Raw genomic sequence first — 24,104 nt, 5'->3', positions numbered from 1 at the left:
ATATAAAGGTTTGGAGTTATCTAGTGAAGGGCATATTCATGTAACAGGGAGATTCAGAACATAGTGAAATGGCTCTCCGAGCCTATGGACGTAGGCATGTTTGAAAACCACATAAAAAATTCTTTGGCGTTCTTTTTTGTATTTTCAATTATTTTAATGATTTATTGGTGTATCTTGATAGGAGTTGTAGATCTTGAGTGAATAAAAAAACCTCTACAATTCATATTTTTTTTTTCATTTTTTTCTTTCAACCTCGCCACTGGATAGGTCTTCTTAAGATAAAACAAAATGAATATATTATAGTTGCAAAATGAACACAATGCACAGGACCATGCCTGAGGAAGCATAGGCCCTCAAGAAAGGAATAAACTCTAATACTTCGATTACTTTATCTTGATAAATGCCGTAAAAGTCATGCCATTTTTTTTCTTTAGGACTTGAAAGAGTTAAATTTGGTACAAAGGTCTTCTAGTCAAAATCATGAGTGACATGCTTTTAGAATCTAATGCAATGAAATCAAAGTCTACTAGAAATTTTGGAAGGATCAGAAGACACAAACTTGCTTCTTTATGATAGATTTTTCTCTTCGTTTTCTTGGGAAAGATAATATTTGAAAAATGAGATGTCTTTCTTTATAAATATATGCATGGTACCGATTACAATAGTCCATAAAAACTTTCATCAAACACATTGGTAACATTGTTTATATTTAAACTAAGTTTGTTTTGGACCACCTTTATTCTCTTCGATTTACTTGGAGTCTATTGATCCTCTTAGACCTTTTGACCTGCCTGCTTTTTTCCCCGTCAAACATTCTCGTGAGCCATGCATTTTCATTCCAAAATATGGTATATCCAATTGCAATGCCAATTATCACTCTACATCCATATCCTATCAACGTAAATATTTTCCAATCAAGGTTCCTTAGAGATGTTGAATCCTTGCATTGTTGGAATGTTGGTGGTGGTGAAATCGCATTGACATCTTGACATAGCTTTGACAATGAAATTCCACATAATCATGGATTACCCTCGTAAGAAGTATCTAAAAACGTATCAAATTGTTTACCTCATGGTATGCTTCCTTCAAGATAGTTCTGTGTAAGGTTCAACAATGCAAGGAATGTAAGAAGAAGTAGTTGCTGAGGAATCTCCCCTGAAAGCTTATTTTGCGAGAGATCCAATGACTCAAGCTGTCTCAAGTTCCCCAATGAGGATGGGATGAGACCTATGAGGTCATTGTGAGACAAATTTAGTAGAATAAGAGATTTGAGATTTCCTATTACTTTTGGAATTTAACCTTGGAATCTGTTGTTGGAGAAATCTACATAGACAAAGGTGGTCAAGATCATTTCTAGTGGCCTTTCTTGTCCTTTGTACGAGAGGATAATTGAGAGATTATAATATCCATATTGTTGCTCTCCAATGTACATTGGGGACTTTTCCCCCACCATAAGTTCATTTTGTTGTGGTGTCATCATCGCTTTCCAACTCTGAAAGTATTTTGTAGGCAAAGGTCTCGTAAACCCATTGGAAGAAATATCAAGGACATGCAACTTTTGAAAATCGGAATTAGTTAGAGGATTTCAACGGGACCATAGAATATGTTGGATTCAATATAAGGACCTTCAATGATTGCAATGACTCTAGCCAGAAGGGGAAGGTATCATGTAATTTATCGTTTTTCAAGGTCTAGAATTTCTAGATAACTCAAATTAGTCAAACATCTTGGAAAAGATCCTTCCAGTCGATTACGGGAGACTTGAAAGATATTCAGAGAACTCAAATTGCAAATTGATTCAAGAATTTCACCATTTAAATCATTATCATTGAGTTGCAAGAATGTTAAGTTTTTTGCTATCACCAATCTCATGAGGAATTATTCCAGTGAAGTTATTGTTATTGAGTTGCAAGAAAGGGAGTTGGGTCCAATTGGACAGCAAATGTGGGTAGATATTACCAAATAGTTGGTTATTATTGAGTTGCAAGGAATGGAGTTGAGTTAGAGAGACCATGGAAAGAGGCAAAGGACCAGAGAGGTTGTCGAGTGACAGGTCAAGATACATAAGGTTGATGCAAAATCCAAGCTCATTAGGAATGCTGGAATGCAAGCTTGTATTCTAGAGATATAGGGAGTCGAGCATCCTAAGGTTACCTATGGAAGATGGTATGGGCCCACTCCTAAACGGGTTATTAGATAAATCAAGGAATGTGAGGTTAGTTATAAGACCAATTTCGTGGGGAATTCTGGAATTCAAGCTTGTATTCGAGAGAGAGATAGGATCCAAAGCATCCTAAGGTTACCTATCCAAGATGGTATGGGCCCACTAGTAAATGGGTTATTAGATAAATCAAGGATTATGAGGTTAGTTAGAAGACCAATTTCGTGGGTGTCTTGCCATTGAACTTGTTCATACTCAGATCCAGCAGTTGGAGTTTGGGGCATAGAAAGATGAATGGGGGAACCTCTTGTCCCAATGAGTTACCAAAGAGTGAGAGCTCTGTCAATGAAGCCATGCCCTTAAACTGAATAGGGTCTAGATTCGTTAGATGGTTTCCAGCAAGACGGAGACTCAGTAAGTTTTGTAAATTACTAAGCTCATGTGGAATCGCACCATCTAGGTTATTGGATTGAAGAGATAGAAATCGGAGATGTTAGAGGTTTCCTATCTCAGAAGGGATCATACCTGTGAAATAGTTTATACCCAGATCGAGAGAAATGAGTTTTGAAAAAGATCCAATTTGAGTTGGGATTTCTCCTGACAATTGATTGTCGGTGAGGTCTAGGGAGGTGAGATTGGGGAAGGCCGAGAAGTTGAATTCATCAAGAGTTCCATTGAGTTGAAAACCTCCGAGGTCGATCTTGATGATGCTGCCGAAGTAGTTGTCGCATGTAATTCCAGTCCAATTGCAAGGAGTACTAGAGGTGGTGATGGTGGTGTTGGTGAGATCATCAGACCATGAATCATCACGAAGAAAGTGAGGGTAAGAGATCAAACTCTTTTTCCATTCCACCAAAGCTTCTGCTGCTGAAGATGCTGATGCTCCTTCTTGTTGTATGATTATTATAAGAACAAAAGAAAAAAACAGAGAGACAAAGAAGAAAGTCTTGTTCTTCATCATCATCTTCTTTTCTTTATTAAAATTAATGTTATTTGATGACTTATCAGTGAAAATTCATCTTATATTTATAGTAAAATTATTACATGGAATGGAATGGAAGACAGCAATGTGTACCCCACCAAGAAAACAAATGTCAAGATCAAGATTATAATTTTTGGAAGAGTGGTGATAATCTAACACGTTTTTTTATACGCTCCATTCACAGAGCTGTCATATTATCACCAATCTTTTTGAAAACTGAAGGATGAGAGATTTTTTGGGTTAAAAAAACATTTATTTGAAAGGGCTCAAAGTGCACTAATGGATTTATGGGAGAAAAATCAGAGTATTTTTGCCCATTTAACTTTTTCTATTTTTTTGGGTACTTCCAAGAAGATTAAAATCCATGGGTATTACATAAATTTAAAAACATAAGGGGTATCCCCTATATTCAATACAATCATGAGAACTATGTAAAAAATCACCCTATCTTGGGTCTTCCATGGTAACCTAGTTGGCTTGGGTCTTTGTAGATACTTTAGTTCTCCGTCATGTTAAAATTGGTAAAGTTAATATAAATAAGATATATCTAATTAAAAAATATTTAATATTCAAATAAAATAATGATAATTATGTAATTTAGATGAAAAATAAGGATGTTTATAATGCAATAAAGTAGAGTACTTGACACTCTAAAGACTACAAAAGTCATCATCTTCTATCAGACTTAGGGTCGTTATCGAAGTAATGGGAAGATCCGTGTTTGACGAATAATAAGGATATTGCTTATTTTCTTCATTGGCCAATAAAGTTTTCTTACTAAAAGATTTTTTAGATCAACATTGTTAATGTCATATCCTGAAAGTAAATAATGGAACTTATGTAATTTAAATAAAAATAAGAATTTTACAATAATCAAATAAAAAGATGTATTTGACACTCAAATTATAATAAAAAGTACAAAATGTCATCATTTTCTTTCTAGGTCACCATTGGAGTATGGGACAAGGCCCGTAGCAAGCACGTAAAAAAGATATTATTTTTTTCTTCGAGGACTTAAAGAATTTTTAAAATAAATAATGGTTTGGGTCATCCATTGCAACATGGTGGCTTGTGTCTTTGTAAATACTCTAGGTCTCCATCATGTCAAGACTGGTAAAGTTAATAAAAGTAAGATATATTTAATTAAAAAATATTTAATAATAAAATAAAATAATTGTAATTATGTAATTTAGATGAAAAATATGAATGTTCATAATACAATAAAGTAGAGTACTTAACACTCTAAAGACTACAAAAGCCATCATCTTCTATCAAGCTCAGGGTCGTTATCGGAGTAATGCGAAAACCCATGTTTGACGAATAATAAGGATATTTCTTATTTTCTTCTTTAACCAATGAAGTTTTTCTAACTAGGAGATATTTAGATAGCATTGTTAATATCTTATCCCAAAAAGTAGATCATGAAAGCTATGTAATTTAATTAAAAATAAGGATTTTACAATAGTGCAATAAAAAAGTGTATTTGGCATTCAAATTATTAAAAGAAGTATAAAAATGTCATCATTTTCTTTCTAAGTCACCACTGGAGTATGGGACAAGACTCGTATTAGGCACGTATAAAAGATATATACATTTTTTTTTTAGGACTTAAAGAATTTTAAAATAAATAGTGGTTTGGGTTGTCCATGACAACAAAATTAAATTTGGAAATGTATCTTCCTTTTCTTAAAAATGAATATATATTATAGGGTCCCGTTCAGCACCCTAAGCTTTACCACACACTTTAACAAACGTGTTTTGTCTTACATGGGTTAGAAGTTTTGGAATGGGCTGATTTTTGGTGAGGATGATCTCTATGGTGAGGAGATCATCCTCACCAAAAATCAGCTCATTCCAAAACTTCTAACCCTATCAAAAATGGTTTCCAAAAAATGGATGGTCCACGATTTTCAACGTGTAAACATGGGGCTAAACATTCGGAATGGGCTGATTTTTGGGGAGGATGATCTTCTAATCATAGAGATCATCCTCACTAAAAATCAGCCCATTCCAAAACTTCTAACCCATGTAGGACAAAAAACATTGTTAAAGTGTGTGGTAAAACTTAGGATGTTGAACATTTCCCATATATATATATGGGAAATATTCAGCACCCAACATGTTTTGTCTTACATGGGTTAGAAGTTTCGGAATGGGCTGATTTTTGGTGAGGATGATCTCTATCAGCCCATTCCAAAACTTCTAACCCCATGTTTACAAGTTGAAAAATCGTGGACCATCCATTTTGTGTAAACCATTTGTGATGGGGTTGAAAGTTTTGGAATGGGCTGATTTTTGGTGAGGATGATCTCCTCACCATAGAGATCATTCTCACCAAAAATCAGCCTATTCCAAAACTTCTAACCCATGTAAGATAAAACATGTTGGGCAAATTGTTGGGTGCCAAACGGGACCCTAAATATATATAATTTGCCTAAGGAAATTGTAGAATTGGTGTCTGTCTTCTATATTGGAGGAGTACCAGCAGTTTATCAATTTCAAAGCATGGGTCACCAATATGAAGTTCATTGAAACATTCAATGTCACGGGCCTCAAGCAGTGCCTATATGGCATTATATACCAATATGTGTCCCACAATAGGTGCTTGGTTTACACAGGATCTGCACTTACTTTTTTCTACAATGGCCCATTGGTTTTGACCCGGACTCCATTGAAGTTTGATATCTAGGAAAATCCGTCATCAGTGACTTGTATTATGAGGTCACAATAGGAGTTGAGCACAGACACTTGTCACAACTAGCTGCAAATTATGATTTCCTCATTGTTGATCTTTATAGTAACAAATTCTAATTTTTCTTTATTTGAATGAAAGTCTACATGTTTGCTAATAAACAGGCGTAGGTTTGATGATCGTGTTCATGCTATATCGATGAGTATAAACTCATTTGTGTTATATTAATGGACCATTGCCTTTGTATGATAAGAACTTCACTTAGTTTCTTTATCTTGCAGCCATTAATCATAAACACTTGTACCAAAAGTATGTGGGTCTGAACGCCTGTTTTTCCATTCAATGTCAAGTGTGTTCATATCCACTTGGGTATGGAACTGGACTTAGTGGCAAATGACTTGGATGATTAGGTTGCATTTGACACATCGTTTGGGGATGGGTTATAGCTTCCTATTGAACTCAAAAGTTAAAAGTCTCAGATTCATTTTTGTGAACACTAAGGAAGACCAAAATTTTGAGATTATAGGATGAAAATGTACCCATTTGTTTCAGCTCATGTAGAAAAAAAATGCGTCGTATATTCAATTTCACCAAACACTCTAATATTATCGCCATTTGGAACCTTTTCACCAAACACTCGAATATTATCACCATTCAAAATTCCAAGTCCAGTACACTAAATATGATCGAATAAGTTAACTCGCGCGATCTCCGTGCACTTTGAAAATCATTCAAATATAATTGTTCTATTTATGAAAATCAAACAAGCTAAGACAAAACTGAATAACAAATTCAACAAATACAATCCCTTATTGTTCAATTTGCTTATTCCTAATTAATGAGAAATACAGAGTAGGAACCTCATGATTATCAGGTTCTATACATTGATCTGGATGAATAGAAACCCCTACAAATAATTTATCAAACTAAGTGAGGTATTACTAAATAGAGTCACTAAGTTAGGATACAAGACTTAAAATGGCAAGGCTTAAAATAAACATAGTCACCAAGTTAGGATACCAGAATTTGAAACCTCACAAATAGTATCATGTGACTCCTTGGTTCATAGAAACTCCTATAAAATGAAATTGAGATTAATTCATTTGAATCGCGTAGTGCTCACAACCCTTTTTGCCGATTTGAGATGAAATCTCATAAAAGCAGTTGAAAACAATCTTCATCTGCATTCATGAGATGTAATATCATCAAACATTTAAAATGGGTAAAAAAAATCATTCTTACAAAGGCATAGAATTCAGTATTAGTGGAAATTAATTCTCTACTGATTATCCTCCATTTGAAGTTCCACCTTTCCCATTCTCTTAAGCAAAGGTGAGACGAGCAATGACTGAAGATCCTCAACAATCTCTAGATCATTTTGAGCATTTACACCAGTAGTAAAATATGCTAAGATGCTTCTTCCATTCAGCCTTACCCACACCTTGGAAGCCCCATTCGTATCAATATATTCCAAGAACACCTGCCGAAAAGTATCATAACATAGATCAGTTAAAAATTCATTTTGAATGCAAGTAAACGTATTTTCAGTATGAAAATAAGAGAATGAAAAGTGTAAAACCTTCCCAACCCCTGGAGAAGGTTCGCTATTTGGTTTTGGATGGGGGATGACAATACTAGTCAATGTACCTGAAAACAAATAAAAAAATTCAAATCCTCGTAAGTTCTTAGAACAGAAACAGAACTAATTCTAGGTAAAGAAAGATGAAAGGATCATGGAATCTTCTGTGAGTGGGTAAGGCCTGATTCGCTTTTGCAGAATGAGACTAGTGGGGACTACAAATGGCTGTTAAACAGAAAGATATAAGAAAAAGGAAATTTAATAGATGCATGATGATAGAGACTAGTGGGGACTACAAATGGTTGTAAAACCATCCACTATTCACTTCTCTCTTAATAGGTTATGCACCCAGCAATATTATTTATTAGTTTAGTATTTCCCCTTTTCAGATTTTCCCAACTTATTGTTTAAATTGTGAAGTGATCTCATATTCTATGCCACTATCTAATCTAGCAATTAAAAAAACATTCATTATGTCCAATGCTACAGCTACAAAAATGAACGGGAAATAAAGAACCCACAACTACCGAGTACAAACTATAAAGTACTACTATGAATGAGGAAAATTAACAGGCAATAATAGATGAGAAACACAAGAAAGGGACTAAAGAAGCTGCAATAGATACCTAAGGCATATGCAGTGATAATGTTGGTCAAGTTTTGGATAAATATTTCTCCCTCAAGCACATCTGGAAACAAAACCATAAAGTAATAACAATTTATACTTTCTCAAGAGTATAAAATAGGAGTTAAATATTATAAAGTGGACACAAAATAAACATGAGTTGCCAATCCCAAGACAAAAGAACATAGAGGTGAATAGAAATGGAAATTGGGGGAAATGAAACTCTCATATAACTGCTTTAAAGTACTTAGAACGAACAACAAGAAGGGAAATAACAATGTAACTTCAAACAATAATAAGACTCAAAAAATCATTACCATGAAAGGAAGGCAGGTTAAATACTCTCTTTGTCATTCCAATTGCAAAGCCATAGAATAAGATTAAGAAAAGAACACATCGTAGGATCATAATTAATTCAAATAATATATAAGCCACTTCTTGTAATGAACTATGTCTCTCTGCCCAATCAAGATCTCTAGAGGGGCAAAGCAGATCAAGATTAAATAGTTAACACACAAATGAACTTTATTCGTCGAATGTTAACACTCCAATCACCAGTCCTTACAATAGGCACTCGGCTCTTTTTAACAAATGAAGAACCTAATTACAAAATGGCCCAAAGATCTAAATTATTTTACGATAATTGTTGTTAAATGGTTGTAATAAAAATACAACTAGTTGCCTGTCTCCAATCGATGTAGAACAATCCCACGTGTTATACCAAGACCCCATCCATTATCAAGACCAGGTTGCTCCACAGCAATGGAAACTGCCACTATGTCCCATTTCTCAACGTGAGCACTGCAAGTCAATGCACAAGGAACAAATACCTACAGACCACCATGGCAAAAAGAATGCTTGGTATACCACAAATCATTTGTAAATGCAAATAATTTTCTGAAATCAATTTTATTGGTGCTTGGTAACACAATGCAAATGATTTGCATTGCAAAAAATTTGCATGAATCACACCTAATTTGCAAAATTACAATGAAAAATTTTATTACAAAAATCAACCAATCGCAAAAAAAGATTCACAAGAGATTTTCCAATGGTTACCAAGCAATAGTAAATCATTCATGGCAAACCATTTCCATTGCAAATTATGGAAATTGAAACATTCAAAATAAGTAATATATAATACCTAAGCACCTCGAAGAACTGCCTCAGCACATTTGCGACTTTCAATTATCTCCTTTGGAGACTGGTCACCTTACTCAATTACATGAGGTTGCGAACCTTTAACAAATAAAACACAGTCCAATCCAGGCAACTTGCACTTCGTTAACGGGAATACTTGGCAACCTTTCAACAAATAATCGCTCGGCAGCCTTAGTATATCAATCTGAAAGCTGTTTCGGATTAAGTTCTTTTGAAAAGCTTCCTCGATTCTTGTCCATATCAACTTCGGCGTTTTCTGAGATTTCAGGCCATGGTTCGAACTCAAACTCTATCTTCTCTTCTACAATCTGTTTGACGATGGAATCCAAATCAGGAACCACAACAGGAGCCCTAAAATCTGAAAACAAATCTCATTTTATTTTGGTTGAAATGATTAGCTTAGACTAGAACCACATCAAGAACCCTAATCTTACTCTCATTAACTCCTTCATCCCCCACAATTCCTCCAAATCCGACCATTGTTAACGAAAACAGACTTGAACCCAAAAATCCTAACAAATAGAGAGTGAAATAAGGGCATAAATTACTTTTAACTCACTCGATAAGAGGAGGAGGATTTGAGAGAAAGTTGTAGAGAGAAAGAGTTGCAGGTAGCTTTTCGTGGGAAGCGTTCAGTCGTGAGGCCATGAAAAAGAAAAGGGGTGATCCTCCTTCAGTCTTGAAAGAGGGGGAGAGAGAGAGAGAGTCGCAACGAGCTCCAAGGCAACTTCGACAGAGAGAGTTGTAGAGAAGAAAAGTTGCAACTCAACAGTTTTTTTTTTTTTTGTTTGTTTGTTTCATGCGTGGGGGGAAAAGACGAGAGAGAGATCAGGGAGAAGGAGATGAGAGAGAGAGGGTCAAGGGTCGAGCAACGAGATAGAGAAAGAGAAGAGAGAACTAACTCTTATTGTTCTTCGATTTTTAAGTTGAGGGGAGGTAGCACTAAATCCTTAAAAGTTTAAGGATGGCACTGTAAATAACAGATAATTTGTAAGTTAAATGCAACTTCGACTAACTTTCAATCTGTGCCGTCCGAACGCTTCTTATCCAACGGTTATAAAATATTTGGTAAAACATATGGTATTTTAGCTCGTGCCGAAACGACTCCCTTATATACTACTCTACTCTGATTCACAAATCTTCTTGATGACTATTTGTATCAAAAAGAAAAAAAAAAAAAAACAAACTTTGGAATAACTTAATTCTTTTTTTTTTTGAAATTTCAATGAAAATAATAAGTCCAAATATAAAAAAGTCCTCAATAATTTATTTAGATACAAAATAGAAGGGAACAGTTGTTAAAGAAATTTTTCGTTGTAAATGTGAATTATAAGTTAAAGGACTGGATTTTGGTGACTTATGGAAAATTCCTCATGTAAACACCATTACCTGGATTTGCAGCCTAATCTTAACCACCTGCAGCCAACCACCATAGATTCAACTTATAATAAAATCCATTAATTTGTAGAATCAAAGATGAGATAATGAGAAGACACTAGGAAGAGACGAAGAAATTTCATTAATTTGTGTCCTCTGCTTTTGGATGAAAAAGAAGAAGCAATACACATATGACATTCATATTAAACATTACAAATAGTGGTTATTTCCATCATTATCAATGAGCAAGGGCAACAAAAGAGAGAACAAACTTTTGATTTGTAAGCAAAAACCTCTCTATTATATAACACCAAAAACCTGAAAATGTTACATAATACCGTACTACAATAAAGTCATGTGAATTTGTGACCTACTATCTATCTCATAATACTATCTCAAAAACCTTGATATTCATGCCATGAGTTAATCGTCTTTCGATCTTCTGCAATACATCGACCTCCAAGGGGTGCCTTTCAATAAAAATCTGAAACCTAAGCTAGAAAATATCTCCCAATATTTATGGGGTTAAAATGCACTGAATCAAATGCATAAATAACAAATGCAACCAGAAATTTTCTTGGGCTTAACAAAAAAACACCCAATCTTGGCAGTCACTAACAAAGTATTGTGAGATAAGAGACCAATTTGTATCAACTCATTTAAATTCACCCAATCTTGACAGTCACCAACAGTCATGTGAGTGAAGATCTACATTATAATGATTTTGACCATTTTATAATACTTGATATATAGTAGTGAAATTACAATTCCTGTAGTTTGAATATCTAGTGGCAAGTAACATAGTCCACATATATGTCATTCATCCATTGAGCCGACAACACCATGATCTGTCATTCCAAATGCAAACCTGCAACAAAATATAAAAAAATAACATAAGAAGAATTATGGAAAAGTAATTGTCAAGTCTCATAATGAGAGCTTCGTAGATATATATATATATATATATATATATATATATATATATTAACAAAAGAGTGAATGAACGTAAATGCCCTTACATAAAAGTAATAGAATAGAAAAAATAGAAAAACATTATTAATTCCTTGGGCTGAGGAATTTGTCCCAAGAGTAATGTTTGAATCCTTGGCCTCTTAATTTGTAGTCATCGCTTACTATGAACAAGAAAAAAGAAACTTTGGATCGAAGGGAGATCTCCCATAGTCTCAACCTAAGGTGGAATGAACCACAAGGTAAAAGGGGTAGCCATCTAAACCAGAGAATCTAAATAAAAAAAAAGGTTTCTGATCGAGCAGTAGTACTTTCGCAAATATCAAAAAGTTACCAAACAGGTCGCAGTCTCCCAAACAGCCATCAGTAGCAGTCGCAGGCCCCAGACAGCTTTCTCTTGCAGTCGTGGGTCACCAAACAACCATAAACACATATCACAATCCCCCTCTTGCAGTTGTGGGTCACCAAACAGCCACAAAAAATAATCGTAGGTCACCAAAGTGCCTTGTAGTCGTGGGTCACCAACCAACCACAAACACAGATCGCAGGCCCCCTCTTGCAATCTTGGGTCACCAAACAGCCACAAACACTGATCATAGGTCATCAAAACAGTAGTAGCTACTGTCGTAGGTCACCGTACAGCTACCAAGCAGGTCGCAAGCCCCCAAATAGCCACAAACAAATTTCCTTGCAGTTGTAGGCCACCCAAGCAGATTTAGCTGTTGTCGCAGGCCACAAATCAGTCTAATACTGACAAAGGGAACCCTAGCACTGGCTCTCACTAGGTTATTAGGTCTTCAAGCTCAGGAAGGTTGTGAGGAAAGAAGAAGATACCTCAAGATCCCAAGAGTCAAAGAGGAAAAACCCAGGGGAGGGGGGTCAATGGGTCCTCTAGTGTTTTGATACCAAGAAAAATTATGGAAAAGTAATTGTTAAGTCTCATACTGAGAGCTTGGCAAATATATATATTAACAAAAGAGTGAATGGGCGTAAACGTCCTTGCATAAAAATAATAGAATAGAAAAGATAGAAAAACATTATTTCCAATGCTTGCTAATAAGGCAAAAAAAATTTAAAAGAATGTCATGATAATCCAAATGTCCAGTATGGAGTTTCAATCAACATTGTAGTCCAAATGGGTAGTTAGATTTTGGGGTCATACTTTAGGCCCTTCACTGTTAAGAAGATGTCATTTTCAATTCTAATAAAAAGAATGTTCTAGTAACATAGTGTGGATTGAATAGTTCATTCTCTCTTTTAATTGAATCCAACATTATTTTCAACCAATTTTCAGCAATTGTAAAATGCAGCCTTGTAAGGAATTTCCTGTTTTTAATCATGGATGACAGTCTTGATATTGAGTGGTGTAAACCACTTTGAAGAAATGGATAAAAGCACAATGGGGATGGATGTTGTCTCATCGTTCAAAAGTATTCAATTTAATTTTTTTTTTTAAGTTTTAGCATTGACGGAGGAATGCAAGAAGACTTGAAAGACCAATTAAAATAGTTGCTCTTCAATTCATGCACATTTCATTTTGAAGAGACATTCTTACTTATTGATATGGTAGAGGGTAAGAGGAAAAAAAATCAGATTTTTACCCTCAACACGGGATGCAGTACAAATTTTTACCCCAAACAAATAAAATACCTATAAAATTATAGAGTGAGATGTACCTGTGATTTGCAATGAATAAATGATTACCAACAACATATCTCTGAGGAACTTAAAGTTTTTGTTAAAAAAATCAGGGGTATTTTCACATCAATTGCAGATTATGATTGTATGTCTCTGTGCTGATCAAAATTTATGTGATAAGATGGTAGAAATTAGGACCTAAATCAGTAAACCTACAAGAATCTTGGGGAAGAAAGATCATTGCCAGATTATGAAGTATCAGATCAGTGAGCTTTTTAAAGCTAGAATTGCAAAAATTTCAACTTCAAGAGTTGAACTCCATCTTTACTCAACTTCACTAAAAGGTTATTTGGTACTTGCCAGGATGCTCGCAGCAGCTAACATCATTTGCAAAACCTTAAAAAAAAAATTGTAAACATCTAGCTGCAATGAAGACATTGTAGACCCTATCCTTTCATTTGATAATTTCAATTCCATATCCTACCTATGAAAATTCTAAAGAACTTTTTTTTAATGATAAAGGTTAAAAAACTGTTCCTTACCATGTGTAGTTTCTGAACATTAACGCTTCTTTGTGCATGATGCAATAATTCATCACCAACCATGAGATGCACTTCCACATGTTTATGATCACTTAGTGGATGGTGCAAAAGCAGGGTATCCTACAGAACCATTGTTCAATGGGTCTAATATAGGAAGTTTCTAGTCCCAAATTGACAAGATGAAATCAAAGTAGCCTGTTTGGGGAATTTAGGAATAGGGGTTCAAAATTAAAAAAAGTTGATTGATATGATTTGGTCAATAGGAGCCAAATAAATTTTGGCTTGTGATTCATCAACACACACCACCCATGATTCATATACACTATTACAAAACTATACATCAGAATCATCAAACTGGGAAAAAATAATTTCATATCAGATTTCACAAACCATGAAATTGGCCTAAAACAAAAATCCTCTTCACAATTATATCCAAAATCAAAGACAATCCAATTAAGAAATTAAAACCAACATACAAAATTTTCATTGTAATCCAAAATAAAAGACAAATCAACTAAGAAATTGAAATCAACATGACAAAATTTTCATTGTTATCAAAATCAAAGACAATCCAACCAAGAAATTGACTTAAATAAGACAAATATTTCATTGCGGGTTCAACAACAAAATCAAAGAGAAACCCTACACAAACCAATCTTTGTTCAGAGCCTTGAACCAGAATATTTGGAAACTAAGCCTTATACAAACTCATCTCAACAAAGGTTTTCTTCCTTCCCAAGGAGAAATCCTACACAAACCCATCTCTAGTTGGAGCCTTGAACCTCGAACTCATCGAGCTGCAAAAAAATCTACTCAAAATTTTACTAATGCTATCTTATCAAAGGGGGATAGGGTAAAAAAACATAAGTTTCTTTTTGTCCATGCCAAGGGGTGTTAATCACTTGAAGATCCACTCCAAGGATGCCTTTGAGACTGTAAGCCGTGATTTGAATACATTCCTTTCAACCTGTATCAGTCTCAAAGTTTGGTCTAAAAAATATAATCTTTTCATCCGATACAACTTTAACAATATGACTAATTCCAGGATTTAGTTTCAAAGAATTTGAAGAGGTGATCAATTTTTGTCATTTCCAACATATAAACAGAACCCAAAAAATGAAGCAACAAAAATAAAGGCATATGCATGCATGTATTGTATAATTTGGTATGCCTTGTATAAGCTTGGATGCCAATGTCAAACAAGTATAAACAATTTGGATTGTTGCATGACTAGACTAATAAAACACAACTACTTTCAGTAAAATTAAAGCAAGCTTCCTCACAATATATGGCTAGAGAGAATCCCCAAATCAATAGCCCCAAATCCTAAAAATTTAATTTCTCTTACCATATTTTTCAACCATGTCTGACAATACTTTGTGACTCAAAGCATGCTTTGCAAACAAAATCTCCAAAAAAGAATCAATATGAAAACTAAGTTGTCACATTCTCATTTAACCCAAAAGAGATTGAACCATGTGCTTACCTCAAGGGTCTACCATCCAACAAATAAACATATGCCGAGTGAATATACCAAATTGTTTTCTCCTCTTTCAAGTAAGTAACATATTTGTAAGGGGGGAAAAGGGAAGAAAAAGGTCCTAAATTTTGAACAATCAAACAAACTTACCCTCACATACCAAAATAAAACACATTCAGCTAGGCTTCCTGCTTACAATGTTACTCTAATTAAATCCCCATTTTATATTTCATAATAGTCAAAAATTCAAAAAAAGTGACCGTTATAACTTTTGACAGCTATTGAAAATATCTATTTTTTTTTTTAATTATAAAATCTATAACAGTTTTATATTATATTTTTGAGGCACTCTTGGGGGACAACTATTTTTACAACATTTTACAATCGTTGGGTTTGGTTTCAATCCAATGGTGGATTGAACAAATAGACTACAACTAAGTCTAGAACAATGTTTTAAAAACCTATCTAATATTCAGATCGATTTTTTTGCTCAATTGGTTAAACCAAGGTCCAATCTGGGTTCAATTTGGTCGGACTGTCTTCCATTAACCTACTTGTATGATGCAACTTTCATATAAATCAAGAATTAAGATTAAATCAAACAGCATACCCAAAAGATTCTTGGAAATGAAGCGAATAGATTTGATTGCGGGGAAAATTAAACCACTCCCAACTATGTAGATTTTCCTAAATATTTTTAAATCAGAAACTAAAAAATAAATAAATAATAGAAATCAGAATAAAAATAACTAAAAAGAAAGACCTTAAAAATGTATAGTAGCAAGTAACTCCCAACAAAAACCAAAGATTAACCACAAATAGAGAGGCTCTAAATTAGACCCCTAAACTCCTTGTACACCATTGACCATAAAAACAACAGACCTAAGATTGATAATATGAGAGGATGAAAATCCAAAATTTTATGACACCCAAAATGTGAATGATTAAAAAAAAAAAAAATTAATAATAAGAAACTAATGCTTATGAGCTCCGGATTTCTGGGCAGATACAAATTGAAAATTACGGGAAAAAAAAAATGTTTAGCATTAAGTAAAAATTTCTCTTGGACATTTTATCAAACATTTGGTATATAAACAAGAGTAGAGCTACCTTCCTCAGAAGAACCAAATAGAAATCCATAGTTCTTGCAAAAAGAAATTAGGGTTTTTCAAGTTACAAATAACGACATTAGAGGAGAGAGAGGGTGATAGATATCTGAATTAAAAGATAACATCAAATTGTTATTTTCTTCTCATATATAAATTATAATAGTTTAAACATGATCTATGTATGTAATTCTTCTCTCAAAGCTCAAAAATGTACAATCGCAGTTCTCAACTCGCATCTTTTAAGTAAAATAGAATTCAAAAAGCTAAAAAGAAGATAAATACCTTCAATCATTTGTAGATTTTGAATTGAGAGGCTTTAAATTCCTTGAAATTCTCTGAGTGTTATTTCAAAGTTGTTGCACTGAATCCTCTTGCATCTGTAGAGAAGGTAAAGATGTGAAGGAGACGATGTTTTTTTTTTTTTTTTTCATAGGTCAAAATGAGGGTATTTTTGTCAATGAAAAAAATTATACCAAACAATCTTCTTATTATATAATAATAGGTAATAGGTAATAAATAATTTTAAAATAAGGTACTCTCATATATGTATTCACATACAACCCCTCAATTTTTGCCATCATATTTCTCAACTCTTATCTCTCTAATTGATATTAATTCTCTCGTCATTTTTATTTATTATATTTTCATAATTGAATTCAATTCAAGATGTCTTTAAGAGCAATTATTTGTCGATGTGGAGATTACGTTGAAGATAATATATATATTTGTGGAAATACGTAAATTTTATCGATTTCATCAGAGATTATAGATTTGGAGTTATAAGCCCAGATTCTTTAAATTTATAATATTTGATAATAATTTTCAATAAGGTCGGTTATTACATTAAATAATGAAAAAATTTTAATTGATATTTTTAACTAAGGAACTTGGGAATATATATTAGAAATCAATAAAAATTTAAAATTATTTTTGTAATACAACATGAAAATATTAAAACGTATCAATTAATTTATGGTTAAGGTGGGCCTAATTATCAATTCAATATTTAAATACCGACCATAATCTTATTGTGTAGGTTCCCTGAGCCTAATGTTGTACTACAAAATGATTTTGATAATGAGTTAGATATATTTATTGATAAAAATTTAAGTTTGTCGTTTGACGACGAAAATATATCCGATATTTATATTGATAAAATTTACAACAACGAAGTTCAATTAAAATAAATAATAATTTATTTGCAACTACAAATAATTTTCTATAAATTATGTTATTAATAATAGAGAAAAAGTTATAGTCAAATGTTATGTTTCAAATTGTGAGTGGTATGTATATGTTAAAAATATTCCAAACAGTGATTCATTTGTCGTACATAATTTTAACACAACTTACACGTGTATGTATAGAATGGACTCACGACCTCATCCTCAAGTCAATAATAACTAAACAAATGATAAAATTTTAACTCGTTTAAAGAATAATCAATTTTATTCTTCTTAATCCATAGTTTCTGATATGAAAGATAAATATAATGTACATATCACATATATGAAAGTTTGGAAAGCAAAACAAAAAAGTATATCGTAAAATATATGATTGTAAAATTAAGGCATATGGACACATTGAATATTTTTTGCTAAACCATTTTAGAAATAAATCTCGGAAACTTTTATTTTCTTAAAATTAGTCAAAATAATCATTTTCAATGCATTTTTATTTTCTTTAAAATATGTATAGATGATTTTAAAAATGGATGTTTGCCTATTGTAAGATTAGATGATATATTTTTTAAGGATAAAAACTAAGGAATAATGCTTAATGCGATTATTCACAACCCAAATTATAATAATTTTTCACTTACATATTCAATAGTCAAACAAGAAAATAAATATACCTGAGAATAATTTTTAAATTATTTTTTTTATAATTTGATCAAAGTTTAATTTATTTCAGATAAACAAAAAGGACTAATACTTATTGTTAATAAATATTTTCCTTCACCATAACATTTTTTTTATATTTAACATTTTCAAAAAAAATTAAAAAGAATTTATAAATCGGAATTATTTTGTAAATTTTTAGAAAAGATGGCTAAAACATACATTGAAATTGATTGGAAAATCAAATTAGAATTAATTAAGAGTAAAAAAAATTGAAATATGTAATTGGATTATATCTGAACAAGATCTGACATGTGCATTGGTTAATTGAACAATAAAACATTTTCTCATTCTTCGTTCTAGAATTATAAGATCAAATGTAAATAAAAGTTTTAATTCATGGATTAAGAAATTACGTATAAAACCAATAATCAAATTATTATAAAATATTAGGGTAAAATAATTAAATTATATAATAGACATAAATTAAAAAGTCTTATTTTCAATTAATTCCAAAGATGAAAAATAAAACTCGAAAAAGAATACAATAGACAATTAGTTGTGAACTTTTAACTATTAATAATACGAGATTTATGATCGTACAAAATCAAGAACTCATGTACTTCAAATGGATCGTAAACATTGTATATGTGGAAAGTTAACCTAACACTTATTTCATACCAACATGCAATAAAACATATGATATTAAGATATGTGATAAGTATTATTTTTTTCCTTACGAATCCACTATTGAAAGGTATAGATAGTGTCATGCGACTTCTATAGAAAGCATTTCAATTCCATATAAGTTGAAAAATCCTCCACAATGAGAAGAATAATTTTATCGTCAATGACTCAACGTCGACCTGATCATCCAAAAGTTATTAGAAAGAAGATCAGCATTCAAGATATGTAAACATTATGTGGTAGTCGTTGCAAATATATTGGACACAATCGATCAACATGTAGAAATTCAATTTTAAAATAATTTTTATTTTTATTTTTTATTTTTTGTGTTTAATTATGTATATGTGTAAGAGGTTGTCATGTAATATCTAAATTTGAAATTAGTAGATCGGTTTGCAAGAGCCCGAAGACGTAGTCAGATTGTGCAACAAACCTTGTCAAAAAATCTTTGTATTAATTATTTTAATTTTTTTGTTTAAGACTAACAAATAGTGGTGTTACACCACTAGTGCTTGTGAAGTTTGGAATGATCTTAAAGATCGTTAAGCCCAGCAAAATGCTCCACACATATTTCAGTTAAAAAAGCTTATTGCTACTTTTCCACAAGAACAGATTTATGTTTCTGCTTACTTAACCAAGATGAAGAACTTTTGGGACAAGCTTGCCTCGAATCAATCTTTCACTCCTTGCTCTTGTGGTGCTTTGAAGAATCTCACATAATATTAACAACAAAAACACCTTATGCAATTTCTCTTGGGCTTGAATGACTCCTTCACCACTGTTAGACATCAGATCTTCTTAATGGATCCCTTACCCTCTATTAATAAAGCTTATGCTCTACTTCTGCAAGAAGAAAACAAAACGCAAGCTCCATACCATCATCCCACTGGCAGAAGATACTATTTTTTCTGCTACACATTCCAACCAACAATGCTCCTACTGTCACAGCTTTGGCACACCAAAGACCGCTGCAAAAGTCGATTCGTTATCCCTCAAGATGCAAGACAATCTTCCTCCAAGACTGACAACATGCAACAGCAACTCATGCCTTCTAATGTTGATTCTACCTCTTCTACTGTCGCTCAACTCTTGTGGCTAATCTTGCAGGTAGTGTTTCTTGCTCCACCTCACTTAAATATTGGATAGTGGATAGTGATGCTTCGGATCATATAACATATTCTCACTCTCTTTTATCATCTACTTGTATTTCCACTTCCTCTAATCCTATCAAGCTTCCTACTGATCTTTTTGTGAACATTTCTTCTGCTAATTCTGTTATGCTTTTTGATAAAATAACTTTACAAAATGTTTTTTTATGTTCTTTATTTTCAATATAACATCATGTCTGTTAGCCAAATCACTAAGAATCTTCAATGCTCAGTCACATTTATTCCTGACAAATATATTTTTCCAGACCTGTTCTCGAAGAAGACGATTGGAGTGGCTGAGGAACATGGTGGCTTATACCTTTTTCTAGCATCAACTTCACCCATCCATGCATCTTCAGTTTTTCGAACACCTCCTCTAAATCTCTGGCATTGGCATTTGGAACATCCTTCAACTGCAAAGCTACGCTCCTTAATTATCATTGATTCAAGAATTTTTTCTACTCCTTGTCATGTAGTATTTGTCCTCAGACCAAGAAAACTTGACTACCATTTATTTTTAGTTCAATTTCTAGTACTAATGCATTTCAACTTATTCATTTTGATTTATGGGGAGCATATTTCACTCCTTCAATTTTTGGTGCTGGATATTTTCTAACTTTGGTTGATGATTTTACCCGTTCTACATGGGTTTATCTTATGAATCATAAATCTGAAACCAAACTACATCTTAAGTCTCTTTTTTTTTTTTTCAATGGTTAAGGCTCAGTTCCAATGTTCCATCAATGTTTTCTGAAGTGATAAAGGAACTGAATTTTTTCAACGGGAAATTCAATCCTTTTTTCACGATAATGGTGTTATTCATCAACATTCTTGTGTAGCAACACCACAACAAAATGTCGTTGCAGAATAAAAACATCAGCATGGACTCGAAATAGCTTGAGCTCTTTATTTTCAAGAAAGCTTACCTCTTAAGTTTTGAGGACATTTTGTGCTACATGTTGCCTACTTGTGATTAATCACTTACCCAGTTCCATATTTAAAGGCAAGAGTCCCTATGAACTTTTATTTCACAAACCACCATCATATCCTCATCTAAGGATTTTTTGTTGCCTTCGTTATGCTCATCACATTCATTATTGCCACAAATTTTATACTCAATCTCGTCCATGCATATTCCTTGATTTTCCATATGGCCAAAAAGCTTATTGTGTCTATGACTTAGAAACTCATGCCATTTTCACAAGTCGTGATGTTCTATTTCATGAAACTATCTTCCCATTTGTTGTTAACCCTCAACTTTCTACTTAATCCACTATTGTCTTACATCTTCCTATCCCAAACATTCCCACTATATGTCCTACTTCTTCTTCTCATTCATCACATGCCTCACCCCCCTTACCTATTTCTCATTCCAACCCCATGACCAAAACTGAACCCACTATTGTCCCTTCCATCACCACAGTCCCCTCAACATGTTGTTCATCCCAGGCAAAACACCCACCTACATATCTCCATGATTACCATTGTGATGCCATGCTTCCTTCTCCATCCTCATCGTCAACTTCATGAAAAGGTAATCCCTATCCTCTTAACTCTGTTGTTTTTTATTCTAACCTTTCATCTTCCCATAAATCCTTGTTGCAGTTGTCTCCACTACCTCAGAACCTACTACCTTTACAGTAGCTAGTAAAGACCCACATTGGCGTGATGCTATGTTTAAAGAAATCAATGCTTTAGAGGCTAATAATACTGTACCTTGACTACTTTACCCGCTAGCAAGCACCCCATTGGTTGTAGATGGGTCTATAAAATTAAGTACAAATCTGATGGTAATATTTAGCGCTACAAAGCCCTTCTCGTTACCAAGGGATTCACTCAACAAGAAGGCCTTGACTATCATGAAACCTTTGCCCCAGTTCCGAAGCTTGTGACTGTGTGATGTCTTCTTGTCAATAGCTTCTATCCATGGTTGGTCCTTAAACCAACTTGATGTTCAAAATGCATTCCTACACAGGGATCTCAATGTAGAAGTATTCATGCAAATTCCACTTGGATTTTCTCATAAGGGGGAGAATCACGTTTGTAAACTTAACAAATCTCTTTATGGCTTAAAACAAACTTCCTGGAATTGGTTTGCTAAATTCTCTTCCGCACTTTTGGAGGCTGACTATAAGCTATCCAAGGAAGATTATTGTTTGTGTACACATATTTAAGGCCAAACTCAAACTTTCATGCTTGTGTATGTAGATGACATTATTATCATTGACAATTGTGATTTTACTGTTTCATCAATCAAATCCTTTCTACATCACCGGTTCAATATAAAAGATTTGGAATCTCTTAAATATTTTTTGAGAAAAGAGGTTGTCCATTCCAGCAAAGGCATTTCCTTTCACAAAGGAAGTATACCCTTGAACTCTTACAAGATATGGGTTTGCTTGGTTCTCAACCAGTTACATTCCCTATGGAACAAAACTTAGGGCTTAACAATACTGATGGTCCTCTTCTTCAAGATGCAACATCTTATCATGGATTGATTGGTAGATTAATCTACTTGACCATCACTAGGCTTGAAATTATTTTTGATGTGCACATTTTGAGTCAATTTATGAGCCAACCACACAAATCGCACTTAGATGTTACTATTCATGTACTTCGATATCTTAAGGGTACCCCTGGTCAAGGTATATTACTTGCATCAACTAGCAAAAGGCAAACGACTGTTTCTAGCTCTTCGGCAAAAGCTGAATACCGCTCAATGGTTGTTGCAAGTTGTGAACTAACTTGGCTAAAATTCCATTTAGCCGACCTTGGCATCTTTCATTCGTCCCCAATGACGTTATATCATGAGTTGTGACAATCAAGCTGCTCTTCACATTGCTGCTAATCCGATGTTTCATGAGAAAACGGAACACATTGAATTAGATTGTCACTTGGTTCGTAATAAAATCCAACAAGGTCAAATACATATTACTTATGTTTCGACAAATAATCGAAGGGCTGATATATTCACTAAAGCTCTTGGTAAGGATCGATTTCTTTATCTTACATCCAAGTTGGGTATTCTTGACATTCACACTCCAAGTTGAGAGGGAGTATTGGAGACTGGAATCTGGTATTTTATCCGAATCTAATTTTGACCAAATCTGATCCGAATCTGTTGTGAATCAAATTTGATTTGTTTTTTCGTATCCATCCTTATTATTTAAGGGATTTAGTTTGTATAAATGCATCATCAATTGAAAGAATAAAAGCATCGATTACTTTTCCTTCTCCAATAAGAAATAACTCTCACCATTTTGACTATGATAGAGTGCAAGGTATGTTAGAATGATTTGATTTATTTTCTCTTTATAATTGAAGGTACGGTACAATGATTGGTTAGAAATTAATTTGCACAATAGTATTGCAATATTGCAAACACGGTACGATATATTTTTGTAATCATTTAAAAATAGAACCCAAAGATTATTATAGAAAATCAAAATAAAAAAAATAAAAAAGAAATTGCCACCCACACACAGACACTGAGTCACAGAGAACAAATATTAGCATATAATTGGGGATTAATGATTTGAAAGATACCTGGGAGACCTTTAAGGGCATTAAAACAGAGGCAAGTATCTTCAACCAGTACAGGCCCATTTACCTTCCAGAAAATGGGGTGGAAAAAAAACATTCTTTTAAAAAATTATGGAAGAAAATTAAAAATAAAAAAAAATTCAAAATTTAAACAAAAACAAGTCTTAAATCTTAATTAAAAAGTTTAAAAATAAAAAAAGTACCTGAATTGCAGCTAATCGAGCTTTTTCTTTGCTGATTTCTTCAGGCTCTCCTTGTATGGATTGGCCTAAAATGGAGCGAACTTCCTCCAGCTTTTTAGGGTTACCAGTAACGAAGGTCACTGGACGCGCCAACGCCACCAGACCCCTCGTTGCAGCCATTATCAACTCTAAAATAAAATACAAAATCAGAATCACTAAGAACACTAGTTCGATTTGTAAAATGAAACCCAACGTCACACATGATTATCTTAAAAACAGAATAAAACTAACTAGGGTTTGTACTTTGGCATGATTTGAGTTGACTCATCCGATTTAACTCAAATTTCACATAGGGTAGGGTTAAAAAGGCACCCCAATTATTACCAAT

General features: G+C 33.3%; 1 protein-coding gene across 14 annotated transcripts; it reads right to left on the bottom strand.

Moving 5' to 3' along the window:
• Nucleotides 1-6,562: 6,562 nt before the first annotated feature.
• On the bottom strand, nucleotides 6,563-23,815 carry LOC147382795 (uncharacterized). Of its 14 annotated transcripts, none has more exons than XM_086427984.1 (8): nucleotides 23,738-23,815; nucleotides 23,538-23,601; nucleotides 16,598-16,692; nucleotides 11,881-14,535; nucleotides 8,041-11,445; nucleotides 7,415-7,482; nucleotides 7,121-7,315; nucleotides 6,563-7,019 (listed from the first exon to the last, which is right to left on the bottom strand). In XM_086427984.1, exons 5-8 carry the CDS (start codon nucleotides 8,117-8,119, stop codon nucleotides 6,930-6,932), a joined length of 432 nt encoding a protein of 143 aa, XP_086284110.1. In that variant the 5' UTR covers nucleotides 8,120-11,445; nucleotides 11,881-14,535; nucleotides 16,598-16,692; nucleotides 23,538-23,601; nucleotides 23,738-23,815; the 3' UTR covers nucleotides 6,563-6,929. The 14 variants fall into 14 exon arrangements, 11 of the variants coding, with proteins under 11 accessions (XP_086284110.1, XP_086284112.1, XP_086284119.1 ...); XM_086427986.1 differs by having other exon boundaries at nucleotides 11,881-14,523; XM_086427993.1 differs by lacking the exon at nucleotides 11,881-14,535.
• Nucleotides 23,816-24,104: the final 289 nt, after the last annotated feature.

This window comes from Akebia trifoliata, chromosome 16 (assembly GCF_017979445.1).
Source record: "Akebia trifoliata isolate Shusen 1 chromosome 16, ASM1797944v1, whole genome shotgun sequence".
NCBI lineage: Eukaryota > Viridiplantae > Streptophyta > Magnoliopsida > Ranunculales > Lardizabalaceae > Akebia > Akebia trifoliata.
Note: the sequence above shows the minus strand (reverse complement) of the source record. Positions and strands in the feature narration are given on the sequence as shown.

What these genes read in the sequence shown, in the direction of transcription:
- LOC147382795 (XM_086427984.1), bottom strand. Translation starts at nt 8,119, where the DNA reads ATGGTTTTGTTTCCAGATGTGCTTGAGGGAGAAATATTTATCCAAAAC. An exon ending in CTTCTCCAGGGGTTGGGAAG is followed by an intron (nt 7,316 to 7,414) that starts GTTTTACACTTT and finishes ACTTTTCGGCAG; the next exon opens with GTGTTCTTGGAATATATTGA. An exon ending in AACTTCAAATGGAGGATAAT is followed by an intron (nt 7,020 to 7,120) that starts CAGTAGAGAATT and finishes ATCTCATGAATG; the next exon opens with CAGATGAAGATTGTTTTCAA.